Below are 24462 nucleotides of genomic sequence, written 5' to 3'. Positions count from 1 at the left end.
GATTTTTGTTGAAAGGACAAAATGGCACTTAACATCTGGGTTGTGACTAACCTGGCTTTAATGTAGAGGGAGCTGGTCGGATTTCTCGTTCATCCAGCTGTGGTTTTGTTACGTGCCACCACAGAGTGTCCGGGCGCTGCACTAACCCACTTCCAAGTTATGCCTTTAACGTTCCGTCAACATTACAGTATAAATGAAACATTATTTAGAACACAGATTGACGTTTGTGAATCGATTCAGAATCTTTAACGTCCGCATCGCTATGCACCTAAGAGTTTTTCCCCACTCCTACTGTCTACTGTAACAATGGTGAACTACTGAACCACTGGCTTTACTAAAGAACTGTAGAAGAACCATCTTTTTAAAGAGTATATTGACATGCAGTCCAGCTGCATTGACACCAAATATACAGAATGCCAAAAGCCACAGAAAAGACATAAGCCAACATCCAAAATGCAGTCTTTTAATATACTTCTCACCTCTTGTAAGATTAAAAAAAGATAAATAATAAACAAATAAAAAGTAAACCACAGAAATCTGACATGAACGTCGTCCACAGTCTATCATCTTCACAGAGGGCAAGTTTAAAGCATCTTGGCAAGTTCTAAGAAACTAATCAAAAATGATTTTTTTTTTAAAGAAAAATCTACAGGAATTTTCAGACCTTGTCATTGAATTTAACATGACGCTGAGCAGTCTAACATATTGGGAAGAAAAAAAAAATAATAATCTCATTACTCCATGTCCAAATGGAGTTCCACACAGCTGAAAAATACAGATTTATAAATTAAAAAGCTTCCTGTTTTTTCTAAGAGCAAACTGTTAGTCCTTCGTTCCTTTTGTCTCCTTTGTCCGTGTAAGGATTGTCGTCTGTAAACAAGGGGGGGATAAAAAGTAATTTTATAAGCAAGAAATAAAATACAGTCTTTATACAATGCTCAAAAAAATAAAAGGGAACACTTCAACACAATATAAGTCCAAGTAAATCAAACTTCTGTGAAATCAAACTGTCCACTTAGGAAGCAACACTGATTGACAATCAATTTCACATGCTGTTGTGCAAATGGAATAGACAACAGGTGGAAATTATTGGCAATTAGCAAGACACACTCAATAAAGGAGTGGTTCTGCAGGTGGGGCCCACAGACCACTTCTCAGTACCTATGCTTTCTGGCTGATGTTTTGGTCACTTTTGAATGTTGGTGGTGCTTTCACACTCGTGGTAGCATGAGATGGACTCTACAACCCACACAAGTGGCTCAGGTAGTGCAGCTCATCCAGGATGGCACATCAATGTGAGCTGTGGCAAGAAGGTTTGCTGTGTCTGTCAGCGTAGTGTCCAGAGGCTGGAGACGCTACCAGGAGACAGGCCAGTACACCAGGAGATGTGGAGGAGGCCGGAGGAGGGCAACAACCCAGCAGCAGGACCGCTACCTCCGTCTTTGTGCAAGGAGGAACAGGAGGAGCACTGCCAGAGCCCTGCAAAATGACCTCCAACAGGCCACAAATGTGCATGTGTCTGCACAAACGGTTAGAACGGTATGAGGGCCCGACGTCCACAGATGGGGGTTGTGCAGCCCAACATCGTGCAGGACGCTTGGCATTTGCCAGAGAACACCAGGATTGGCAAATTTGCCACTGGTGTCCTGTGCTCTTCACAGATGAAAGCAGGTTCACACTGAGCACAAGTGACAGACGTGACAGAGTCTGGAGATGCCGTGGAGAGCGATCTGCTGCCTGTAACATCCTTTAGCATGACCGGTTAGGCAGTGGGTCAGTAATGGTGTGGGGTGGCATTTCTTTGGAGGGCCACACAGCCCTCCATGCGCTAGCCAGAGGTAGCCTGACTGCCATTAGGTACCGAGATGAGATCCTCAGACCCCTTGTGAGACTATATGCTGGTGCGGTTGGCCCTGGGTTCCTCCTAATGCAGGACAATGCTAGACCTCATGTGGCTGGAGTGTGTCAGCAGATCCTGCAAGATGAAGGCATTGAAGCTATGGACTGGCCCGCCCGTTCCCCAGACCTGAATCCGATTGAACACATCTGGGACATGTCTCGCTCCATCCACCAATGCCATGTTGCACCACAGACTGTCCAGGAGTTGGCGGATGCTTTAGTTCAGGCCTGGGAGGAGATCCCTCAGACGACCATCCACCACCTCATCAGGAGCATGCCCAGGCATTGTAGGGAGGTCATAAACTCACATGGAGGCCACACACAATACTGAGCCTCATTTTTACTTGTTTTAAGGATATTACATCAAAGTTGGATCAGCCTGTAGTGTTTTTTTCCACTTTATTTTTGTGTGTGACTCCAAATCCAGGCCTCCATTGGTTAATAAATTTGATTTCCATTGATGAGTCTTGTGTGATTTTGTTGTCAGCACATTCAACTTTGTACAGAACAAAGTATTCAATAAGAATATTTAATTCATTCAGATCTAGGATGTGTTATTTGAGTGTTCCCTTTATTTTTTTGAGCAGTGTATTTAAATCACTGAGGAATGAGCAAATTCCGCAATGGTCATTACCTGGTCTACCATTTTCTGCATCTTCTCGATGACGTCAAGCATGTGGCCAGCATTCTCTTTCAGGCTCTTCTCGTAGGCCTTGTTGAGCATCTCTGCTTTCTCCAAACTACTCTTCAGCTGCTCTTGTTGATCAGACTCCTGCTTTGCCTCAGCAGCCTCTGAAAGATATAAGGGCAGACATATGGACCTAAGCAAAAATTTTCAATGGAGGTCATAAACATCTAATCAATGTAAGTATGAACCCTAACATCGGAGGTTCTCAATCTTTGTCCTGGAGGTCATCTTGTGCGTATATTTTTGTGTATACCCGGGTGTAAAAACCACTGCATGATGAACACGTCCATTTTACATTTTAATTCAAATTTAAATCCACATCAGCTGTGCTAAAGGTACAAGTCCATCAAAACGTCATGATGGAATCCTAATAATTGCTGAGTGAACTACTTTAACAGCATGAGAATCCTACTCTTATCTGCCAGCAGCAACCATAAAAATTGTGAGATCACAATAAATGGGGCTGGGTATTCTTAAATGAATATACGCTCTTCATTACCAGTTAAAACGACCTTAAAGCCAAGATGCTTTTCAGGAAACTGGGCATATTTTCTGTTTGTGCTGGAAGGTTATAACCCCACTACAAAACTCTTTAATTGCAATTCTATCTGGTGCTATACAAAAACAATAGATTCTTCAGAAGAACCACATGCAAGTTTTCCAGTAGTGGATGTTTGTTTCTGTTGTGAGTTTGGAGGAGCTGAGTCAGTGAATGGAAGTGATGGTTAGTCATGCCACTGTTACGATTTGTGGTACAGGAGTGCTCTCATGGTTTAAAACATGTGCAAAAACACTGCTGGTAGTTTTCCCCCTCTCCATTTTCTGTTTATTGCCACTGATGGCAAAAAAAAAATAAAAAAAAAAATATATATATATATATATATATATATTACACACACACGTTTATATTTAAAGTACATTAAAATATATATATAATTTTTTAATGTACTTTAAATATATCTTTAATCTTTATACTCTTTAAAGTAGACCCATTTAATTTCCTGACTTGCTATACCTAACTGAGTTTGTGGGGGGGCATCCAAGATTTTCTGGGCACTAAGACACATAAATCAACAGCTAAGAGTAGCAACTTGACAATATCTGACTTCTAAGTAGAAAGGAAAAACTAAAATGGGCAGGACAAGGTTTGTATAGTGTTAGCCTAAACTTGTCTACCACTGAACTGGGCAGAGAGAAAAAAAAATTTAAAACATGCAACTTCCTTGCCATACCGAGTGTGGCCTGCAGACTTGCAATGCGTTTCTCCAGCTCCTGCTGTGCTGCCTTGCTGCTCTCTAAGGCCTGCAGCAGGTTGGGAATGTTCACCACAGTCCCTTTGTAGGTGACTACATCAGAGTTAACACTGCTGGATGAGCGACGAGAAGAGCCTCTCTCTTTAGTAGGCAGGCCAGGCAACAAACTTTTATTTCCTGAGCACATAAAGTTGATGGAGGACAATATAAACAGAAGCGCTCATAAATAAGAATGATTGCTTAGGTGTGGGTGAGATATGAATCATACCCTCAGCACTGAGGTCATATGCCACCTCCTCTGGGTCTGTCCAGCGAGAGCAGAGTTTGCGGTACAAGCACTGCCCGCCAACTGATGCCTTTCGAACAAGGTCCTGCGCCTAAATTTATTTTTTGTTTGGAAAGAACATAATTTCCTTCAATTCAGCTCGTTTTGAATGTGACACGTTTGATTAAATCCAAAATTTCAAAGGAAGTAAAAACCTGAGCAGTGTTGAGGTAGAGCCCGAGGGACAGCAGAATATTTTGCAGGTCCTGTTCTTTCAAGTGGCCGGTGAGCTGCCGGTCAAAAAACACCCAGGACAGGAGCACCCTGCGAGGTAGCTCTACACACTGGCCCACAGACTGGTCCTTTAGAAAAAGACAGAGTATGTGAGGATGCATTAGAGATAAATTTTCTGGTTTATCAAATACAGCACTGTCAAGTTCCTTACAATGTAATGGCACAAGCAAAACAGATAATTTTTTATAATATGAATAGGTCAACCATTGATGTCAACACAAGTACTAAAGTGGTCACTATTAACCTTATGAACCTGAGACTTGCTATTATGATCAATTGTGTTTACCCCAAGTTTAAACAACTCTTTTGCAGGCACTGGAAAATGCACCAGTGCATTGGTTATCCTAGGTTTAACTGACTCTCGTGGAGATTAAATGTTTAAATAGTGTTTTTCATTCCTAAGCAGTTTGTATTTTTTTGCCTTGCCTTTAGTCGTAAGAACGATTAAATATGAATGAATAAATAAATAAATCACATTCAATATTCATAGATTTATCAATCAGTGTCAAAGATGCAAATTCTGCAGTTACGTAAAAAATAGTGCTGGCCCAGAAGTCTTAAGCTACTTCAGAAAACACAACTGAAAGAGTAAGAAGAAAAGCAAAAAAAAAAAAGAAAAAAAAAAAGGTCAAAATAGCAAAAACACAAAGTGAAAAAACACTACATACATCAAATAAGTCCACATAGATTCCATGCAAAATAATTTGTCCTTACATTGTCCTTAAGTGACTGATTGTCTGAAGTGCCACTGGTCAGTTCTTCTTCACCCACTGCTTGGTTCTTGCTCTCCTTCTGATCATCTGGTTGCTTTTCATGTTGGTCCTGTTCGTCCTTCGTTACAGTTTCTTCCTCCTCCATTCCCTCTTCTTTTGTTCTCTTTTTCTTGGAATCATTAGCTCCTTTCTTTTTCACCTGCTTGTCCGTCTTTTTAGGCTCTTCTTCCTAAAGGAAAGAAAAAGAGAAAAAGAATCAGTGTGTAAGTTGTTAAAATCAGCACTGAACACACAGTAGCCATTGATTGCTCATTTTATGAGCTACCCATATCATATTGGTGCACTTTCGAAGTATACAAATAACAGTAACAAACGCCATAAAATTACCATCCGGACTATGTGCTAATATTATTTAATAATATATAATAGTGGGGGCAGTCGTGGGCTGGAGGTTAGGGAACCAGCCCTGTGACCGGACGTTTGCTGGTTTGATCCCCTTGGCTGACAATCCATGACTGAAGTGCCCTTGAGCAAGGCACCTAACCCCCAATTGCTCCCAGGGCACTGTGGATAGGGCTGCCCACTGCTCCAGGCAAGTGTGCTCACTGCCCCCTAGTGTGTGTGTTCACTAGCATGCATGTATGTTTCACTGCATTGATGTGTTAAATGCAGAGGTCTAATTTCACAGTGTGCAAACACAGTGACAAATGGTTGTAAATTCAATTCAATTAATTCATTAATGGTTGCTGTGTTCTGTACAAGAATGTAACACTAATACCTAGTGGTTCTTTTAGTTCACTTTTTTGGAAACCAAAATACTGCCACTCTTCTTCTGGACCAGCTTGTCCACTTTACTCTGTACCAAAGATTAGATCTCATTTACAGCAGTTCTTCGTTTCATTTACACGTTTCCCAGCATTCTCGGACAGACTACAAAACCACATTATAATCTTTTCAATTGGTGTTCAAAGTATGCATGTGTGTAGTTAATTATTAGCTTTTGATGTTCTGTTTGCATAGCCTAAAATGATATGCATGTATCTATTTTGGAACAAACCATAGATTAGGAAAAAAAAAAAAAAAAAATCAATTATTGACCCAAAGTTAGTTCCCAGGTGTTTGATTAGGATAGATTATTTAAAGTTGAGCATGAATAACAACAAAAGAAAGACCGTCAAAGAGATAAAAAATTTTTAGATACCAGTGTAAACTTGCAACTTGCAACCCCCCCCCCAATGTGTGTTGCTCTACATGGCTTTTACCTACCAGGGCAGTGCTGTTGTCTTCAGTCTTAGCTTTGGATAGAGGAAAACCTGGACTCGGAGGCAGGCTAGAGAGAGAGTGATACAGCTGCAGTCCAAAGTCCCTCTGAAGCATCTCGCTGAACAGCTCACCCACCAAACAAACCTGACACCAACAAGCAGACAAAGAAGCACACAGGCTTACAAACAAGAAGAAACCAATTATGCAAAACACAGTTCATGATTGAAAAAGGCTAGCAAATTACATTTATCCATCAATAATTCTTATATAATGGGCCACTATTTACTGTCTGGGCGCAATAGTAGCATAAATGTTTTGGTTTCCCTTGTTTGTCTGGCAGTGCTATATGTTTATGTAGACAAAGTTCTTATTCTTATTTTACTCAAATGCATCATATGGAACGTCAAAAAAAAATGAATTGCACAACAAGAGCAGAAGAGCTTTTTTCTAAACCAGCAAGTAAGCACCCTCTGCAGCAGCAGAAAAAGCATTTCAATGAGAAAAAATATAAATAAGGCAACTTTAATTTTGTGAGTTCTGTGCCCTTTTTAATACTTTATAAAACATTATGAGAATTACTGGCTGTCTGTGTGTGACAGAGTTGAGGAGCAAACCTCAAATGTATCCTTAGTCCGCTCCAGTAAAGATGAGAGGGAGACAGTTGACAGTGTCAGGCCTGCAGAGGGCTGGACCACCAGGGAGGCTGCTTCAGGGAGAGGAGACTCATCATCCTGCAATACAGACAAAACATCAACATTTTACTGTGTTTTCCAGTTGGTAATGGAAAAATGAACATTTTACAAATGACAACATTCAGTATATGTACATAGTGAATGACTCGGACACCGTACTCACTAACCCTCTGTTCGTTCCGTGACTTAGCCCACTCCTCTGCTGTCGGTACTAGATTCCACACATCTGGCAGCAAGATCACAACCGTCTCAGTTTTATTCCCAGCAAGAACTCTCAGCTCTGCCATTTTGTGCCTTATGCCCAAAAAAAAAAAAAAAAAAAAAAAAAAAAAAAAAAAAAAAAACACATACATAACATAGTTAGCACGGCACCTGTCAGACTACAACAAAATTATTCAGAGAAAAAAAAAGCCAATAGACTTCAAATAACATTATTTAAGTTGTATATTCATATTCAATGTTTAAGCACTGACCATTGTGTACAAGCTGTAAGATCCAGAGCAGTCTGCTCTTTCACGCAGCGGACTGCAGTGCGGATCAGAACACTGCTATCTTTGGCTGGATTAGATCCGTCCACTTTGGGAGACCAAGGACCTCCAGGGAGCTGCAGCTCCCCTGCTTTCTCTAGCAGCAAGAACTGCAATGTGAGATTGAGCAAGAGAGAGAAATTACGGTACATTTTTGTAATATATAAAATCAGACTGAACTGATTTTTGAAGTAGCTTCAATTACAGAATGAAAGATGTTTGTTTTCATCATAGTTACTGCAAAAATAACCGACTGAGGACAGAATGTTCTAACCTTGAAGAGTGTTGTAGGGTGGACTATATCCCCGTTTGCCTGGCCACCCTCTAAACAGCTGCAACACTGCGAGTACAAGTCCTCTATATCTGGCATGGAGAGTAACATCACCTGCAAGGGCAATAAAAATGTATTAATGTGTGTAAGTCACTTGGCAAAAACATTTACATAATAATAATAATAATAATAATAATAATAATAATAATAATAATAATAATAAAAGAAGAAAAATAACCAGAACAAAATGTTACTTTACTTTAACTGAGAAGCTTGTGTCAGTGGAGTCCATTGATTCTGAAACATCTATTTTTGCCTGGCTGGCACCCACATGGAAGAAGCAGGGCCCTGCGAGGGGCAGAGGCTGGCTAGGAGGAAAACTCTCTGGCCAGCAGAGCTGCACGTGAAAGAGTGAGGCAGGAGCGTGGAGGTGTGGGTAGCGCCGCTGCAGTTCCAGACTGTCCAAGGCCTGGCTGAAAGACAGAAATATAGGGATGAACACAAAGACTATAATAAACAAAATCTCATATATATATATATATATATATATATATATATATATATATATATATATATATATATATATATATACACACACACACACACACACACACACACACACACACACACACACACAAAAAGTGTGTACAACCCTGGTAAAATTACATTTTGTTGAAAAATAAAGTACACATCCTCTACAGAGAACTGCTTTTTTTAAGGCACAATAACTAACTTGCTAAATTTAACACATAAATAACATCTGGCCTGTGCAAAAGTTCTGGCAGATTTTCTATTTACTTTTTACGTATTATTTTTTCCCCTTTTTTCTAAAGCTGCAGGATGTAAGGTTTTGTTGGTTAAAATTAAAAGAAGCAATATTTCTGGAGGAAATATTTTCTGTTTTTTTAAACAAACAAACCAAAAAAAAAAAACCCCCACAAACCCCCCCACCACATTTTGACAGTTCTCTTTGAATACGCTTCTAACCTGCTCACAAACATCAGATTCATCCACTCAGGGAAGGACTCAGAAGCACAACAGTCCTTACAAAACATTCTTCCACATATTACGTGTGATTACTCATTTCCACAAGAGAGGGCTCCAAGTCCCTACATATTATCACCCTGCAGAGGACTGGTTAACTTTTTTTCACTTACAAAATAAATAAAACATAATATGACTAGGAGTGTTGCACTGCGTATATGACTAATTTTTTCCTTCTATGAAGTTACTGTTACTGAATGAGGCTCTCTTACAACACTGAAGGCACAGTAATTATTAAGCAAAGGCTTGTCTCAAATTTGCTTTGTACCATTTGAATGAACTAACCTGTCTCGTGGAAAACAGGAGAAGAGAGGGATGCACTGGCTGGCTACAGGTGTGCTCTTCTTTGGTGCTTCTTCCTCAGGCATGACTCTCCATCTCCGCCTCTTCTGGTGCACGCTGTCGCTTCCCCAAGAACTCCCACCTTCCTCCCTGGAAAAGATGACATGAGGTGGATGTCATTTGGATGCCTGGTGTAGTCCCAAACAGTTACAGGAACTAAACACTCAAGGCTGTGACCAAATCCCTGTTCACATTAACATGGGCATTTACATGAGTCTTGGGTGATTTGATCATAAGTACACAGTGCCAAGTACAGGTGTGAATGGGGACCAATGCATTTGGGAGGCTCATTGTAACGTGGTCACTCAGACCACCCCTGAAGTTGGTCAGGGACACACATGATCATATTCCATATGGTCTAAAAGCCTGTACATGTACACAAACAAGAACAAAAACTTGTGGAACATTTTTGTTGGACAAGAGAACGTAAAATATCTGTGGCTCCCTTTTACCAGTCATGAAATCTGATCATAAGGGGTCATAGGAGATGCATTTGAGATGCATGGAAATGCCAAATGCAAACAACTATATATGTCTTGCTGTCCACTTAATAAGACCATCTTTAAAGACCGATCAAACAATGACTTAAATGAGTAAAGGATTAAATAAGGAAACTAAACTTGTTCGCCTTCACTGTTCTATTATTATGAAAAGACTCTGAAGGAGGGAGAACAAATATAAAAGGGAACAAACGTGGTAACATGATGACTCACCAGCGTCCACCTCGTCGTCCTCCCACAGGCTCACTGTGCCTCTTCCTGCTTCCACCCCAGCCATCAAAAGGGCCACCCCATGGCATTTGCTGGTGATGGGGCATTGGGTGCATGCCTCCTAACAAATATCAGGATAAATATAGCAATGATTTATTAATTGCAAATAAACCGTGCTGTTCAGAATTCCACAAGGCGACTGTTTTAGTTAAAGCAGTGATTCTTGTAGTAGTAACGACTTACCTGGATTTGGTTGCATAGTTGGAATAAGTGGAGGAATTTTGGGGGATTTCAGTAATGGTTGAGGTTTGTTTCCCAATATGCCTGGTTTCATGTTTGCTGACATGGAGGGTAACAGGGGAGGAGGCGACTTGAACGGCTAATAGAAGATGGTAGGGTGGAAATGAAAGGAGAAACCAAGAAAAATTGTATAACTCTACAATCATGGCAAAAATGTTAGCACACAGTTCCAACACAGTACACAAATATAGCCTACCTGCCCATTAAGAGCCTGCACTCTTTGGGCTGTCCAGTTGACTGGCTGTAATGGATCCTGCACCGCTTTTACCAGCACCTTCTCGCCCACCAAGGGCACCCTCCCTACAACAACACTGGAGAACAGCGACTTGACCGTGAGCTCACAAACATATCACACTGTACTCTTATGCAAATTCCTATCCCTGCCCCCCTGCAGACAGCAGTTAAAGAAAAACAGACCTTATGGGAAAGCGCACCTCCTGGTCTACTATCCCATGGTGGTCCTGCAGCTGTGTCACAACGCCGGTGAAGACCCGCTGCCTCATCTAAGAATACAATCCTTCATTTAGCGCAAATTACAGAAAACAGCTTGTTGTTGTCAAAACTCTTGTTTAAGGTAGAAATGTACCTGTGTGTCCATATTAGCTTGCTTCTGCATGCAAGAGGAGAATTCAGAAACATCTAATTGATACAATATAGAAAATGCATACCCTTGTTGAGCAGCATATTCTAATCCAGGTGTTTGTCACTTCATCCATGGGGACTTGCACAGTTGCAAGACTTAGGGCTCAGTTTTTCGTGAGTCATAGCAGAATTGTGGTAAGCAATAGCAGAAACTGTAAAGGGTCAAGCTTCCTAAAAGTATCTTGGCACAAAGATTTTTTTTTTTTTATTGTACAGAAAGCATGACACTGAACATGTTCTGTACCACTTAAGATGATTTTGACTCTAAGAAACTGGGCCAAAGGCAGCAGTTCCCCAGAACTGGAGCTGAAAACCTCTGGATTCTAATCTACCCTGTGTAAACTGCTGTATTTATATATGTTATCTGACTGCGTAAACTCACAGATCACAGCATGTTTAAAATCTTTGCACCTTATTCTCACCTCCTCATGCCCAGAAATGTGTGCTGTGTCAGTGCTGGACTGTCATGTCTGTTTACTTTATTATATTGTTTCTATCTTAATTTTTTTGTTTGCACACTATATCTCCACTGTGTACTTGTACATAGATGAAATTACAATAAAAGCCTCATGACTTCACTTGTAACTTGCCGTATGGCATATTCTGACCAGTGTAACAGTAAAAATATGGAACATCTCGCTCTGAAGAGCATGCCAGACTCTGAAGTAGGAGTGCTCAAACTTTTTATCAGGGGGGGCCAAAGTGCAATGTTTGTGGTGGAAAGAGGGTAAAAAAAAAATGACAAAACAATAACCAAATGTGAAAACAGGAAAATATGAACGTGTACACACATGAACATAGTCTCTACACATAGCTACGGATATATGTCACACATTAACTTTTGTATACACTCACGCACTCACAGAGAGAGAGAGAGAGAGAGAGAGAGAGAGAGAGAGAGAGAGAGAGAGAGAGAGAGAGAGAGAGAGAGAGAGAGAGAGAGAGAGAGAGAGAGAGAGAGAGAGAGAGCAAACAGCTACTGTAGCTTCCTTGGGGGTCGAATTAAACGTCCTTATTGGCCACATTTTGGACAGCCCTGCTTTAAAAGCTATAATGTAATCCAACAACTTTTACCATCCAAAATATCGAATCGTTGCTCGAAATCGTATCTTAACTAGGTTAACGACAATTAAGCTGAATGTTGCAACCTAACGTAACTTATTAGTTGCTAAAAGGAAAAGTGTTAGGACAACAAACTGCTTTCGCCATTTTACCCGAATCAAGACACGACTTGCCAAAACATTACATTTAAGCTCCTTCTAAACACTAACGTTGCCGAAGTCCGGGTGTCCGTTTCTTCGTGAACAGGGTTCATGATAACGATAACATCAATGCTAACATAGCTAGGCTAACCGGGACTGGGAGGAACGTTACTAAAACACTGGCCAACCGTGTCGAACCCGCTTGCCAGATACCGCATTAACTGGACTTTACTTTTCTTTCAGCGAAATATTAGTCAAGTCTGTCGTTTCGCCTGAAGCGAAATTTTACGTATCCAAGCGTAAACTTACCTCCGATTTGTGTGTAGCGTTTTGTCGTCTTCGTCGTCCGCTCGACTGGCACTGCGGCGGGCTGCCATGCCTCCGGCGCGGTGCTGCCACCACGCGGTTGGAGCAGCTCTGCGCTGTAGCTCGGCGGACCGACTCCGCGGCCCTGGATCTCCTCATCATAAAAATACCCAAGCTAAATCAAACTATCTCAAACGTTTTGAGCTATTTCAATGCAGCGACGCGCTGCGCATTGAAATGCGGTATGGGGTATCTTTATCTCAGTAGAATTAACATCACAATTTGTACGAAAAACTATTCCAGCTGGTGTCGCTGCTGCTTCCTCCGACGAGCCGCTCTCATTTCAGCGCCCCTCTTCAACCCTCGGAAACCCACGTGGGAAGAAAATGGCAGCCGACAAGCTTCAGTTCCATGAGATGGGCTTGGACGATCGCCTTTTAAAGGTATTTTTCGGATTTAATGAAATGTTTGACGGGTTGTAATCTGTGCTCAGTGTCTAACTAACTGGTAATCCGCTATCGAAAACTTGCTTTGGACATGATCATTTGAACATTTCTGACATTTTACCACAGCAGTGTTCCCTAAGACGTAGCTAGTGGACGAGGCTGAAGTTGGCTTCGTATTTGCCAGCTTCTTATTCGAATTTTCCCGTTCCACATTAAATGGTGTAGCCGTTACTTTGGTGCCTCCGCATCTTTTAAGGTGGAACGGGAACATTCTAACAAGAAGATAATTTTAGCGTTGTAGGTTATGTATTAGTTCGTGGTTAAATTATGCTAGTCAGCAGTGCCCATATCCCAGTTACATTTCGCTGTGTCTTTGTTCTCACCTGACATTTTCGTTAATTATATAACTATAGGACGCCTACATTTTCTTCTTTAAGAAGAAGAACCTATTTTTAAAAATTATTTGCATAAAATGGTTAAAATGTCAACATTTTTATGGATTGAAGCGAAATGCTCAGTTTTAGAGGAACGTACTCAAATTGTTAGTCAGAATTGTTCACAGTGGTGGTGATGGGAACCAGACATCTGATGAGTTTATAAAGCCTCTAAAAGCTCCATCACAGAAACGTTGTATCACATAAAATGATTATGAAAACGCTGCCTAATGTCTAAGATGATGTTTTGTAATAGTGATGAAGTTTTGGTCTTTAACAAACTTTGTCAATTAATTTTAATCCATTCATGGTGGAGGGATACATGCAGGGTATTGTCAGGCAAAATAGTCCCCAAAGAAAACGTATTTTTATCAGTTTTACCACTTTTCAACCATCATAAACAAGGCACTTGTAGTGTGGTTGATTGGTGCCGTGCTACCTTGCTGTACTCTTGGTCTTTTTTTACTTACTTTACTTTACTTACTTATTTTCTGTCAATCCTGTCAGGCGATCGCCGACTTAGGATGGGCAGAGCCAACCCTTATTCAGGAGAAAGCCATTCCTTTGGCTCTGGAAGGAAAGGATCTTCTGGCCAGAGCTCGAACAGGTTCAGGAAAAACAGCAGCATATGCAGTGCCTGTTATCCAGCGGATCCTTACTTCTAAGCAGGTAAACTGTGGATTTTGTGTTTGTCTCACTTTCCAGATGATTCTTCCTAAGCTTGTTGGGAAACTCCATTGATCATAGGAGGAGTTCATAGGATGTCAATCATAAAACAAATTAGCAGATGACAGCATCTTGTTTTTGTGGCAGACTGTGCGGGAGCAGGCGGTCAGAGCTTTGGTACTGGTTCCTACCAAAGAACTGGGCCAGCAAGTCCAGGCCATGATTCGTCAGCTCACTGCTTACTGTGCTAGAGATGTTCAAGTGGCAGACATCTCTGGCAAAACAGAATTATCAGCACAGAGGTCAGTCCACCTTTAAGTACATTTGATTAGCTGCTTGAAACGTAGTTGTGTAAATGGTATTTACATTAATGTTGTAATTTTGTTTGGTACTTTAGGCCCATTTTGATGGAAAAGCCTGACATTGTGGTGGGCACACCATCTCGAGTGCAAGTCCACATTGCTGCCCAGAACCTGGTGCTGCATTCCTCTCTCGAGATGCTGGTCATTGATGAGGCTGACCTGCTCTTCTCTTTTGGCTTTGAGACTGATCTTAAGAACCTCGTCTGGTGAGCCTTTCAAACCGTAGCGCTCTTCACAGCTTTAATAAGTGCAAACAGTAGAATCTGGTTTGAAGTTTTGAATGTCTCTATTTTTGTCCATTGTTGTAAAAACAGCATGTTGTTTGGTGTCAAAAATCACATAAGCAGGTCTGTTTGAGATTACTGTCTGTGTGGTTTGAGACGTGAACCAAATCTAAAGCATGGTCATATTTTTCTCCTATAGCCATTTACCTAAGATCTACCAAGCTTTCCTTATGTCTGCTACATTCAGCGATGATGTTCAGGCCCTGAAGGAGCTGGTTCTACACAATCCTGTAAGTAAACAAGTGGCATGTTTTGGAGCCATTCTTGCAGTTAAAGAAATGTTGTTATTATTGAAAATAAATACTCTGGCCTTGGAATATGTGACGATGTTGAAAGAAAGTAATGGTTTGGCAAAAAATCCACCCCAAACATAGTTAGAGTCAGCAAAGATATGTTTGATGTCAGGTGTTTTTTCCTTAGTTTCGCACTGGAGCTACTCAACTAAATACCTGACAAGTAAAGGAGGCATCACGTAAACTGGAATGCTGTGTTTACAGGTTACTATAGCAGTACTGGCAGTGGTACCCAATAGACGGTGGAATGAAGCCTTGAAAAAGGGGGGAAAAAAAACTATAGTGTGAGCTTTATTGGCATTTCTGTCCATGTGCAGGTATTGTGTATCTACCATAGTATTAGGCTGTATCGCTGGGATTCATTTTATAGTTGGCGTACACCATACATGTGGTATGTGGTCGTAAACCTCATAAGCAAATGTATTTGAGAATACTGAACAACTCAACATGGTTTGTGGCAAGTGTGTGAAGATTAAGTCATGTAGGTTGCACAGTGTTAGCAACATGAACAAGACTTCTCTGCATCATTCGCAAGTCTTGTGCATTTTGCTGCTGACTGTGGCCAAGAGCCCTCTACAATGACGGAAAAGGTCATTTGACTGTCATGTATAATAACCAACCACAACAACAAATGCATTGGCAAATTTGCTTCTTAAGTTACAGGCTATGTAATTCTTCTCTATATTCAAGAAAAAACTCTTTAATAACTTTTAAAGATGGTGTTTGGACTGGAAAAAGCTCACTGTCTTGCTCTTAAAGGCAACCGCTCACCCACAGCTTGGAGTTGCATTCAGAAAGGACTGTATACGCCAAGCGTCATTGATTTGTTCAGTTTTTTTCAGATGATGGTAAATTAGCTCAAGCATTTGTGAAACTTCTATCTTGCACACCAAATGCTGAACTCTTGCTGGCGATATTAACCATCTGACCAATCATTTTCATCCCTGCTATTGGCATGGGGACAACCAAACCAACGGATCTTGGTTGTTCCAACGAAGGACTTTTTGGCAAATGTTAGAAGGATTTGTTTGTCCTCTGCATCTTCGCAAATGATACCAGCATCTCCTTTAAAAGCAGCTAAGATTAATACTGTGTTCAAGTGGCATCGAAAACTTTTTACACTTGTAAATTGTGCTCCAATGCTGACAAATTTGTATTTTCAACGGGTAAAGTTGAGATTCTAGGTGATGCACAAGATGAATAACACTACATTTTTTTATGTGAGTGTAAAAATGCTCAACTTGGTCAGTGTAAAAAAAAAAAAAAAAAAAAAAATACATTGTATACCTGATGTGCTTCTATTAAATCGGTGTGCTTTTTAACACAGGATAACAGGATAGACTTTCAAGCTTTTTGTTATTATGTAGCAGACATGCAGTCAATCAGAGTTCAGTCGTATTGACTAATTAACTTTCTGGTAAATGCTGCTTTCGGAAGAGAACTTGAAGCTTAAGACAATAGCCCAGTCCTACATTGCGGATTATTATGCTGCATTCACGTTTGTGGCAGACAGACACGTTTTCAACTGAGATGTAATAGAGCATTCTGCCACCTCAAGGGGCAATGTTCTGCAGACTACAAAGCAGTATCATTGGTGATCGACTGCAGTGGAGAAATAAACTGGCTGCTGATTTGTTTTCCCTTCGCAGTGGCTCAATTCAGATTACAAGTGTTATGCAGCTGAGTAACAAGTTTCTCACATCTGATTGTGTTCCTCTATGCCAGGGGTCTTTAATTAAAATTCCGTAAGGTACAGTTAGGGAAAATATTCTCAAGCAAAGGTCCGGAACATCATAATGTCTAACTTGCGTTATGATTCAGTGCCATATACTGTAAACTGAAGTAGCCTAGTAGGTATATTAACATCTTATGTGGTCAAGAACTGATTGTCAAATCAAATAATGTACATTTCAGTCATATTTCAAGAATATTTCAGTTTTCTCTTTTTAGAGCACTTCACTCTGACTCACTTTCTTCTTCGAATGTATCACCTCTTCCCTTCTCTGTGTGTGCATCACTCACTCGAGTCTCAGTGCTCATCATAATGCACAGATCTGATTGGCTGAGTAGCATCACGTGCGATGTTTACAGCGCATGCGATTGGTCCGTGTGTTTCCTGGGCTGATAAAGCTACCGTAAAGACTAGCAAAGTTACGCCGATTAAAATGGGACCAAACCCATTGAAATTAAATCACTATCCATAGTTTATCGGTTATAGGTTCAGGTCCGCATAGGATAGCGTCTGGGTCTGGACTCAGAGCGCGGTCCTCCTATTCGTGACCCCTGCTCTATGCCATGCTGGCCAGGCAGCTGTAAACAAAATCATCCACTATGATTGGTATTCATTTGTGTCTCAGAGTTTTTAGGAAAATCCTAATGGTGTCTCCTCTTCTTTGTAGGTGACCCTGAAGCTGCAAGGCTCATACCTGCCAGAGAGCTCTCAGCTGCAACAGTACAGTGTGAAATGTGAGGAGGAGGATGACAAGTTCCTGCTTATTTACACACTCCTCAAACTGGGCCTGGTGCAAGGCAAAACTCTCATCTTTGTGGGTTCCCTGGACCGCTGCTACCGACTCAAGCTCTTCTTAGAGCAGTTCAGCATTCCTGCCTGTGTCCTCAACTCTGAACTTCCTGTTCACTCTAGGCAAGTACTTACAGCAGTAATAGACAATAACCGACTAGACTACTAGACCTGCTAGACTACTGACAGTGCAATTGAAGACTTACCTGTTTTCTACTACCATTCAGCAGTTAACTATTTTATTCCATTATAACTTGCACAATTTAATGTAGTGGTTTTGAGAACCTCACAAACTAATGCAGTGTAAAGATCTCTTTATAATAATGTGTTGATTAGTTGTATGCCCTGAGATTTGATCACTGCTTTTTAAATATGCATCATTCTGAATGTTAGCAACTTTCTCAATGTTCTTCAACTTTGTCACTTATTATAGAATCCTCTATAGCGCTTTTCATCTTTCCAAACACTTGTAAAATGTCTTTTTTTTGTTTGTTTTTTTTTATAGCTTCTTACAGTTAACTTGAAACTTATGAAGTTAAAGAGTGGTAGAATAATGCATTTTATAACAAATTGGTTTTATATTGTTGAAAACAGAGACTCAGAACATGTACGCAATTTTAAAATGCCAACAGTCCTTTATATTTTTATTAGTACAGATTATGGAAAACAGACATTTCAAGTTACATCAGGAAATGTAAGATGTAACAGATTTGTGTGATTGATGGTGGGCAATATGGCAAAAAAAAAAAAAGTCATGATCTTTTAAGATGCATGATTTGTCAAGATATGTTTTTTCTGACAAGTTGGAAAAGAGTGCCACACAAAAAATGAAAAACTGTCAAAACAGTAATACAAATGATCTGTTTCCTGTGCTGCACTAAATCCAATTACAGGGGTAATTATGCAATCTTTACAGTCAAACATACACTTACAGGGAAGTGTTTTTAAGTAACATTGATATCCAATACATGCTCAGAAAAGCATTTTGTGCCAGAATTTTTCACAAATATTGTCATATTGCCAACCCTACCTTACTGTATTAAATTAGAAAGCTCTACCTACCTTAAAGATTCACTATGTAGATGTATACACTTCTCCAATCAGTTGAACAGGTGTGCTCCTACTTTGTTAGAATGAAAAGTTGCGGCCATACCAACCCTTTGCGGATAAGGCTGGATGCTTCTGCTCTACCTCATGCATGATTGGCGGACCACACTCAGCACAGCGCTGACTTTGATATGATAGTGGTCATGGTAACATGGAACTGCTAGGCGTGGCTGTGTTGGTGGGGATTTTACATGTCAGTGTCACAGCTAGGTTGAAAATGGTCAACCACCCAAAAATATCCAGCCAAGAGCAGCTTTTGAACATTACTGAAAGGCTTGAATATATGGTTAACACAGATTGTACATCGACAGATGGGCTACACTCTGTAACTCTACACCAGCAAGGTCAAGCTACATGGTAGAGCTAGAAAAGCAGCCAGTGAATGTACATCAGCCAGATGCTGGTGACTAACCTGTGCAATATCAATGTAAACTTTATGGATTAGTGCTGTCTTTTTTTTTCTTTCCCTTAATAGATTTTTAATATTACAAAACAAGCAAGTGATAATAGTACAGTTGACATAAGGTTTACACCCCCCCCCCCCAAAAAAAAATTCATTTCCTTCATAATGTTTCAGAAACTCAGTCAACGGTGACCACATTTCTTCAAAATTTACTCCCTTTCCCCTTACAATATGAGTGAGTCATTCCAGTACAATACAGGATGCCATCTCCTTCATCCACATATGATTTGAGGGTGCATCCATTTTCTTCCAGTACAAAGATATTAATCACTTGGCCTGCAGGAATCCAAAGTCAATCAATTTTAATTTTCTGGAACTAAAAACACAGTTCTCTGGATATATACTCAACACACACATTTTTGCCTCAGCAGGTACATTTACTCCAACAGATTAGTGCTGTCTTTATGCAAATATAACAGCTTTTGTACACTCTGAATTTTCTCTTTATCTTTTAGATGTCACATCATATCACAGTTCAACCATGGATTCTATGATTACATCATAGCCACAGATGAGCAAGGGCTTGAGCAACCAGCATCCACTTCCCAGAGTGCAGAAGCCAAGGGAAAGAGGAAGAAGAAGAGCTCAGCAAAAAGCAGAACGTATGGTTGACCAGACAATCGGCACATATAGAACAACATATTGCATACATAGTTCCTTACCATCACAATATACCCTATATGGCCAAAACTATGTGGACACTTCCTAATTATTGAGTTCAGCCACACTAACAGGTGTAGAAAATCAAGCACATTGCCTTGCAGTTTCCATAGACAAACAATGGTAGCAGAAAAAGTTATACTGATGAGCTTTTAAATATGGTGCTGTCATAGGATACCACTTTTGCACCAAGTCATTTGGTGAAATGTCTGACCTGCAAGATCTGCACCGGGCATCTGTACATGCTCTTATTAAATTGAAGTGTCTAGGAACAACAGCAGCTTAGCTATGAAGCAGTACAGCTCACAAACCTGCAGAGGAGGCCGCTGAATGCTGAAGTGCATCACTCCCTACAGAGTTCCTAACCACCATAGACGCAAGATCAACACAAGAACTGTGTGTCAGGAGCTTAATGAAAAGGCTTTTCATGGCTGAGCAGCTGCACGCAAGCCTAAGATCCCTACGAGCAATGCCAAGCATCCACTGGGATGATGTAAAGAATGCCACCATGGGACATTGTGGCAGTGGAAATGATTTCTCAGGGGTGATGAGTCATGCTACCCAATCTAGCAGTTTGATGGACAAATCTGGGTTTGGTGGACGTCAGGAGAATGCTGCCTACATGCATTTGTGGCAACAGTGAAGTTTGGTGGAGGAGGGATAATCGTCTAGGGTCCTTTAGTTCCACTCAAGGGTTATAATAACACCACAGCATACGAAGACATTCTAGACAGTTATGTGCTTCCAACTTTGTTGCAAAAAGGCCTTTTCCTGTTTCAGTATGACTCTGCCCCATGCACTAAGTAAAGGTTCATAAAGAAATATGTCACCTATATATTAACGCCCTGGTTTTGTAATGAGATGTCCAACGAGTTCATATGGGTGTGATGACCAGGTGTCTATATACTTTTGGCCATGTTGTTTGTTTCCTAAAACTACACATTTTCAAGGATTGTTTGTGTATATAAATATTAATGAAATGTAGAGATGTAACTTTTGCATTGCTTCTGTGTCTTTCAGAGGCAAAGATAAAGAGTATGGTGTGTCCAGAGGTGTTGACTTCCAGAACGTGGTGAATGTCATCAACTTTGATTTTCCCACCTCTGTTGAATCTTATATCCACAGAGTTGGCAGGTGAACATGAACTTCTCTTGCTCCTTCAAATCTGTTGGTCATAGTAAGTAAGCTTACTTTGATTTCTTCATTTAATCGGCAGAACCGCTCGAGCAGACAACCGTGGCACTGCGCTGACATTTGTGTCCCATTCAGAGCTTACTTTACTGGAGGATGTTGAGAATGCGCTTGCTGGAGGTAACACATGATTGAGGATTCAATGTTTACTAAATTTAGCTTTGTTGTCCACCTTATCTGATAAGTAATTTCTATAATTTAATCCGTTCTCTAAGAATGGATAAGAAGGTGGTCCTACTTGACTTTAAACTAGAAATTCACACTCTGTAGCACGTGGGCCAGATCAGGCCCGCCACACAATCATATCTGACCTGCAAAAGTATTTTTAATTTTCTTAATTTTTTTCTTTTCTATTAATAACAGTGTATATGTCTGTACATTGGCCATATAGCTCCAATTCAAGAAGCAAATTTCACACACTAATATGTCTGGTTAATGAGTTACACTTGGTTTAAATGTGAAAAATTAAGTGAAAAATATTTTTTTTTGCCAGACAGTTCTTGTTAATTGGAATTATTTACGTTGAGATTTTTTTCTTCCCCTTTTTATGCAGAAAATGCAGACTGTGTACTGAAGCCATATGGGTTCAAAAAGGAGGAAATAGAGGGGTTTAGATACAGATGTCGGGTATGATGACTACACACACACACAATCATTATACAACGTAATGTACATTAAAGCAAATTCTTTTGTTCATTTTCTCTGATTTTACTTGATTTTAATTGGGTCTGTAGGATGCCATGCGCTCTGTCACCAAGCAAGCTGTGAAGGAGGCCAGATTAAAGGAGATTAAGCAAGAACTGCTGAACTCGGAGAAACTTAAGGTTAGTGTAGCTAAACTATATATGGTTGTTATTTTTAAAAATAGTTTTTTGAATAACTTTAGTGAGTTTTTGATCCTATCCAGACGTACTTTGAAGACAACCCCAGAGATCTACAGCTGCTACGTCACGACAAAGACCTCCATCCTGCTATTATCAAACCCCATCTGAAAAACGTGCCCGATTACTTGAGTAAGAGATTACTTGTATAATCTGTACATGTTGTACGTGATGTTACTGGTGCCTAAGGTATTTAGAAAGGTAAATTTTCTCTCATACCTGCTTTAGTTCCACCCACACTAAAGAATATGGTCAATCCCCTCACACGACGAAAGAAGAAGAGGCTGAGGCACAATCCAAAGGGAGCTGTGAAAACTGCCTTTAAGGTGAGACAGAAATCGGCTAATTTTTTGAAGAACAGAAGTCTGATGTAGAAGTCTGATGTAAATAATGTTAATAGGCCCATATCCTACACTTGTCATCCTTTTTTTTTTTTTTTTTTTTAAACTTTGAGATTAAATGTTAACGAAACATCTGCATGATATATGTACCAAGAATAATCCATAATTAATTTTGACAGGGCCATTTTCCAACCTTTCTGTATGTATTAGAAGTAAACAGGATTGTTTAAAACTGAGAAGATAAACAAGCTCTGCTGTCATTGGCTGCCTAGCTTCATTCAAAAGACACTCAGATAAGCACGTATTTTGACCGCAAATTGATGGACTAATGGGGAAAGCTTGAACTGGTCCAATCAGAAAGTGAGTTTGACTTATCCAATCACAACCCTGACTGACTGCTGTCAGTCAAAGCTTGCTAAGCTGTTGGTACCTGCCTTTAATGGCACTTCGATTGAGGGCATACATATCGGTATCTATACAGCAGTATGTATACATGCATGTGGGTGTTTCACTGCACAGATGGGTTAAATGCGGGGGTCTAATTCCAGTGTGCAAACACAGTTGGCAAAATGGTTCTAAATAAATGTTCCTCCTTGTTTCTATGCTCATTGTCCATTAGCTCCACTTACTATATAGGTGCACTTTGTAGTTCAGCATCCTGTGGGCAGTGTCCTGTGACCACTGATGGAGGACTAGAGGATGATTAGCTCATACTATATAGCAAGAGATGAGCTATCGTCTCAGGCTTTACATCTACAGGGTGGACCAACAACGCAGGTGCATCTAATAGAGTGGACAGTGTCTAAAACTCCAGCAGCACTGCTGTGTCTGATCCACTCGTACCAGCACAACACACACTAATACGCCATCACCACGTCAGTGTTACTGCAGTGCTGTGAACGATCCACCGCTCAAATTGTAACTGCTCTGTGAGGGTCCATGGGGTCCTGACCACTGAAGAACAGGGTAAAAGGGGACTAACAAAGTATGCAGAGAAACAGATGGACTACAGTCTGTAATTGTAGAACTACAAAGTGCACCTATATAGTAAGTGGAGCTGATAAATTGGACAATGACTGCAGAAACAAGGAGCTTTTCAAATTGTTATGCCTGATCTGTGTATATATGAGTTGGATCTTGTGATCTCGCAAAAACATTGACTTCAAAACAGGCTGTTTTTGCTGCCTGGTTTCAATAGATTTAGATAGTGAATGGTGTTTTTAAATGTTGACAGTGTTTGCATATTATTTCCAATTTGTTTAGTTTAGAAAAGGACAGGAAGTTTGTTTCTCCCATGATTTTCTTTTTTAAATTAATTCATTTGTGATGCCACAAAACATTATATATCGGCATATGCAGCCTACAGCTGTTTACCTCACCCATTCACACTGAAGTTATAAGGAGTGATTCAGCTTAGACTGCTTTTTTGAATGAGGCACAATACAGGAAAGCTAATCAGAGTAGAGCTCAGTCATCTTATCAGTGTATAAAGGTAAGTAGCCTGAAAGGTCTCTGTTCTTTCTTTTGTCTTGCAGAAGAACATCAGAGGCAAGAACCCCCTGAAAAGTTTCCGCTACACAGGAAAGAAGAGCCAAACCTAACACCAATGGACCGACCAGAGCCAAGAATCTTTTAGTGGCCTCCGGCGCTGACTGCAACTTTGGGCTCTACAGACCAGTGGAAACATTGGGATGTCATTGCTTAATTGTTGCCATGAAAAGCTATATGGACATTAAGTGGAAACTCTTCTTATTGAATACAGGCAAACCAAGGACTGAGTTAATTATCAAGTGCCTAAATGATCATTTAGCTGTGAGGCAAATCAGCGGACAATGAACAATCCCTACAGAGGAAAAAACATCTCTAGGAAGGAGTTCCAATATTTTTAAGGTAACTTATACAGAGAAAAAGCTACCAGAAGCCAGTTACAAGAGAGTTAATTGAAACTCAGTATTTCTTATATGAGGAACATGTTCAGTTTTGGGTTTAATTTATTAGAGCCCCCAGGTTTTTTCAGTCCCTTTCACCAGTTGTTCCCAACAGTGGAAGCATGTCACACTCATTCACAGTCAAAGATGAGTGATGGCACCATTGTGTCCTATTCCATTAAAAAATTGAGCTTTTGTCTTGCTTTGGAACAGAACAAATCCCCTCTCACTTTTCATTTCATGATTTTCTGTGTTTTGTATATAATTTGAAATACACAAATGTTTAGTGTTCCTCAAAAGTATAGCATTTCGTAATTTCTCTATTTTAATTAACTGTGATGATATTTATACAGTACTGTGCAAATGTCAGGCATCTTATCAAATTATTGAAAACCATTTCTCTGGGTAAATGCCTAAATAAAACACACCGCTTATTATTTTAACGTTATCTGTATTTATTCTAAATTTAGTATT

The 24462-nt window shown here is 40.2% G+C and overlaps 2 protein-coding genes across 3 annotated transcripts; one reads left to right on the top strand and one right to left on the bottom strand.

The window, feature by feature from the left end:
• Window positions 1-442: 442 nt before the first annotated feature.
• ccar2 (cell cycle and apoptosis regulator 2) lies at window positions 443-12719 on the bottom strand. Of its 2 annotated transcripts, XM_017720368.2 has the most exons (19): window positions 12415-12719; window positions 10848-10871; window positions 10679-10764; window positions 10458-10572; window positions 10205-10340; window positions 9965-10082; window positions 9195-9341; window positions 8125-8338; window positions 7869-7979; window positions 7541-7704; window positions 7235-7361; window positions 6990-7106; window positions 6379-6519; window positions 5114-5341; window positions 4321-4467; window positions 4109-4217; window positions 3820-4017; window positions 2534-2691; window positions 443-870 (listed from the first exon to the last, which is right to left on the bottom strand). In XM_017720368.2, exons 1-19 carry the CDS (start codon window positions 12571-12573, stop codon window positions 823-825), a joined length of 2547 nt encoding a protein of 848 aa, XP_017575857.1. In that variant the 5' UTR covers window positions 12574-12719; the 3' UTR covers window positions 443-822. The 2 variants fall into 2 exon arrangements, with proteins under 2 accessions (XP_017575857.1, XP_017575858.1); XM_017720369.2 differs by lacking the exon at window positions 10848-10871.
• On the top strand, window positions 12698-24431 carry ddx56 (DEAD (Asp-Glu-Ala-Asp) box helicase 56). The gene is made up of 14 exons (XM_017720370.2): window positions 12698-12854; window positions 13799-13960; window positions 14105-14259; window positions 14355-14525; window positions 14743-14833; window positions 17296-17540; window positions 19443-19589; window positions 20668-20781; window positions 20864-20958; window positions 21392-21465; window positions 21573-21662; window positions 21746-21851; window positions 21948-22045; window positions 23596-24431. The coding sequence occupies exons 1-14, from the start codon at window positions 12798-12800 to the stop codon at window positions 23659-23661; spliced, it is 1671 nt and encodes a 556-aa protein (XP_017575859.1). The 5' UTR covers window positions 12698-12797; the 3' UTR covers window positions 23662-24431.
• The last annotated feature ends 31 nt before the right edge of the window (window positions 24432-24462 follow it).

This window comes from Pygocentrus nattereri, chromosome 18 (assembly GCF_015220715.1).
Source record: "Pygocentrus nattereri isolate fPygNat1 chromosome 18, fPygNat1.pri, whole genome shotgun sequence".
NCBI lineage: Eukaryota > Metazoa > Chordata > Actinopteri > Characiformes > Serrasalmidae > Pygocentrus > Pygocentrus nattereri.
The sequence above is the reverse complement of the archived record's forward strand: the minus strand, read 5'-3'. Positions and strand labels throughout refer to the sequence as shown.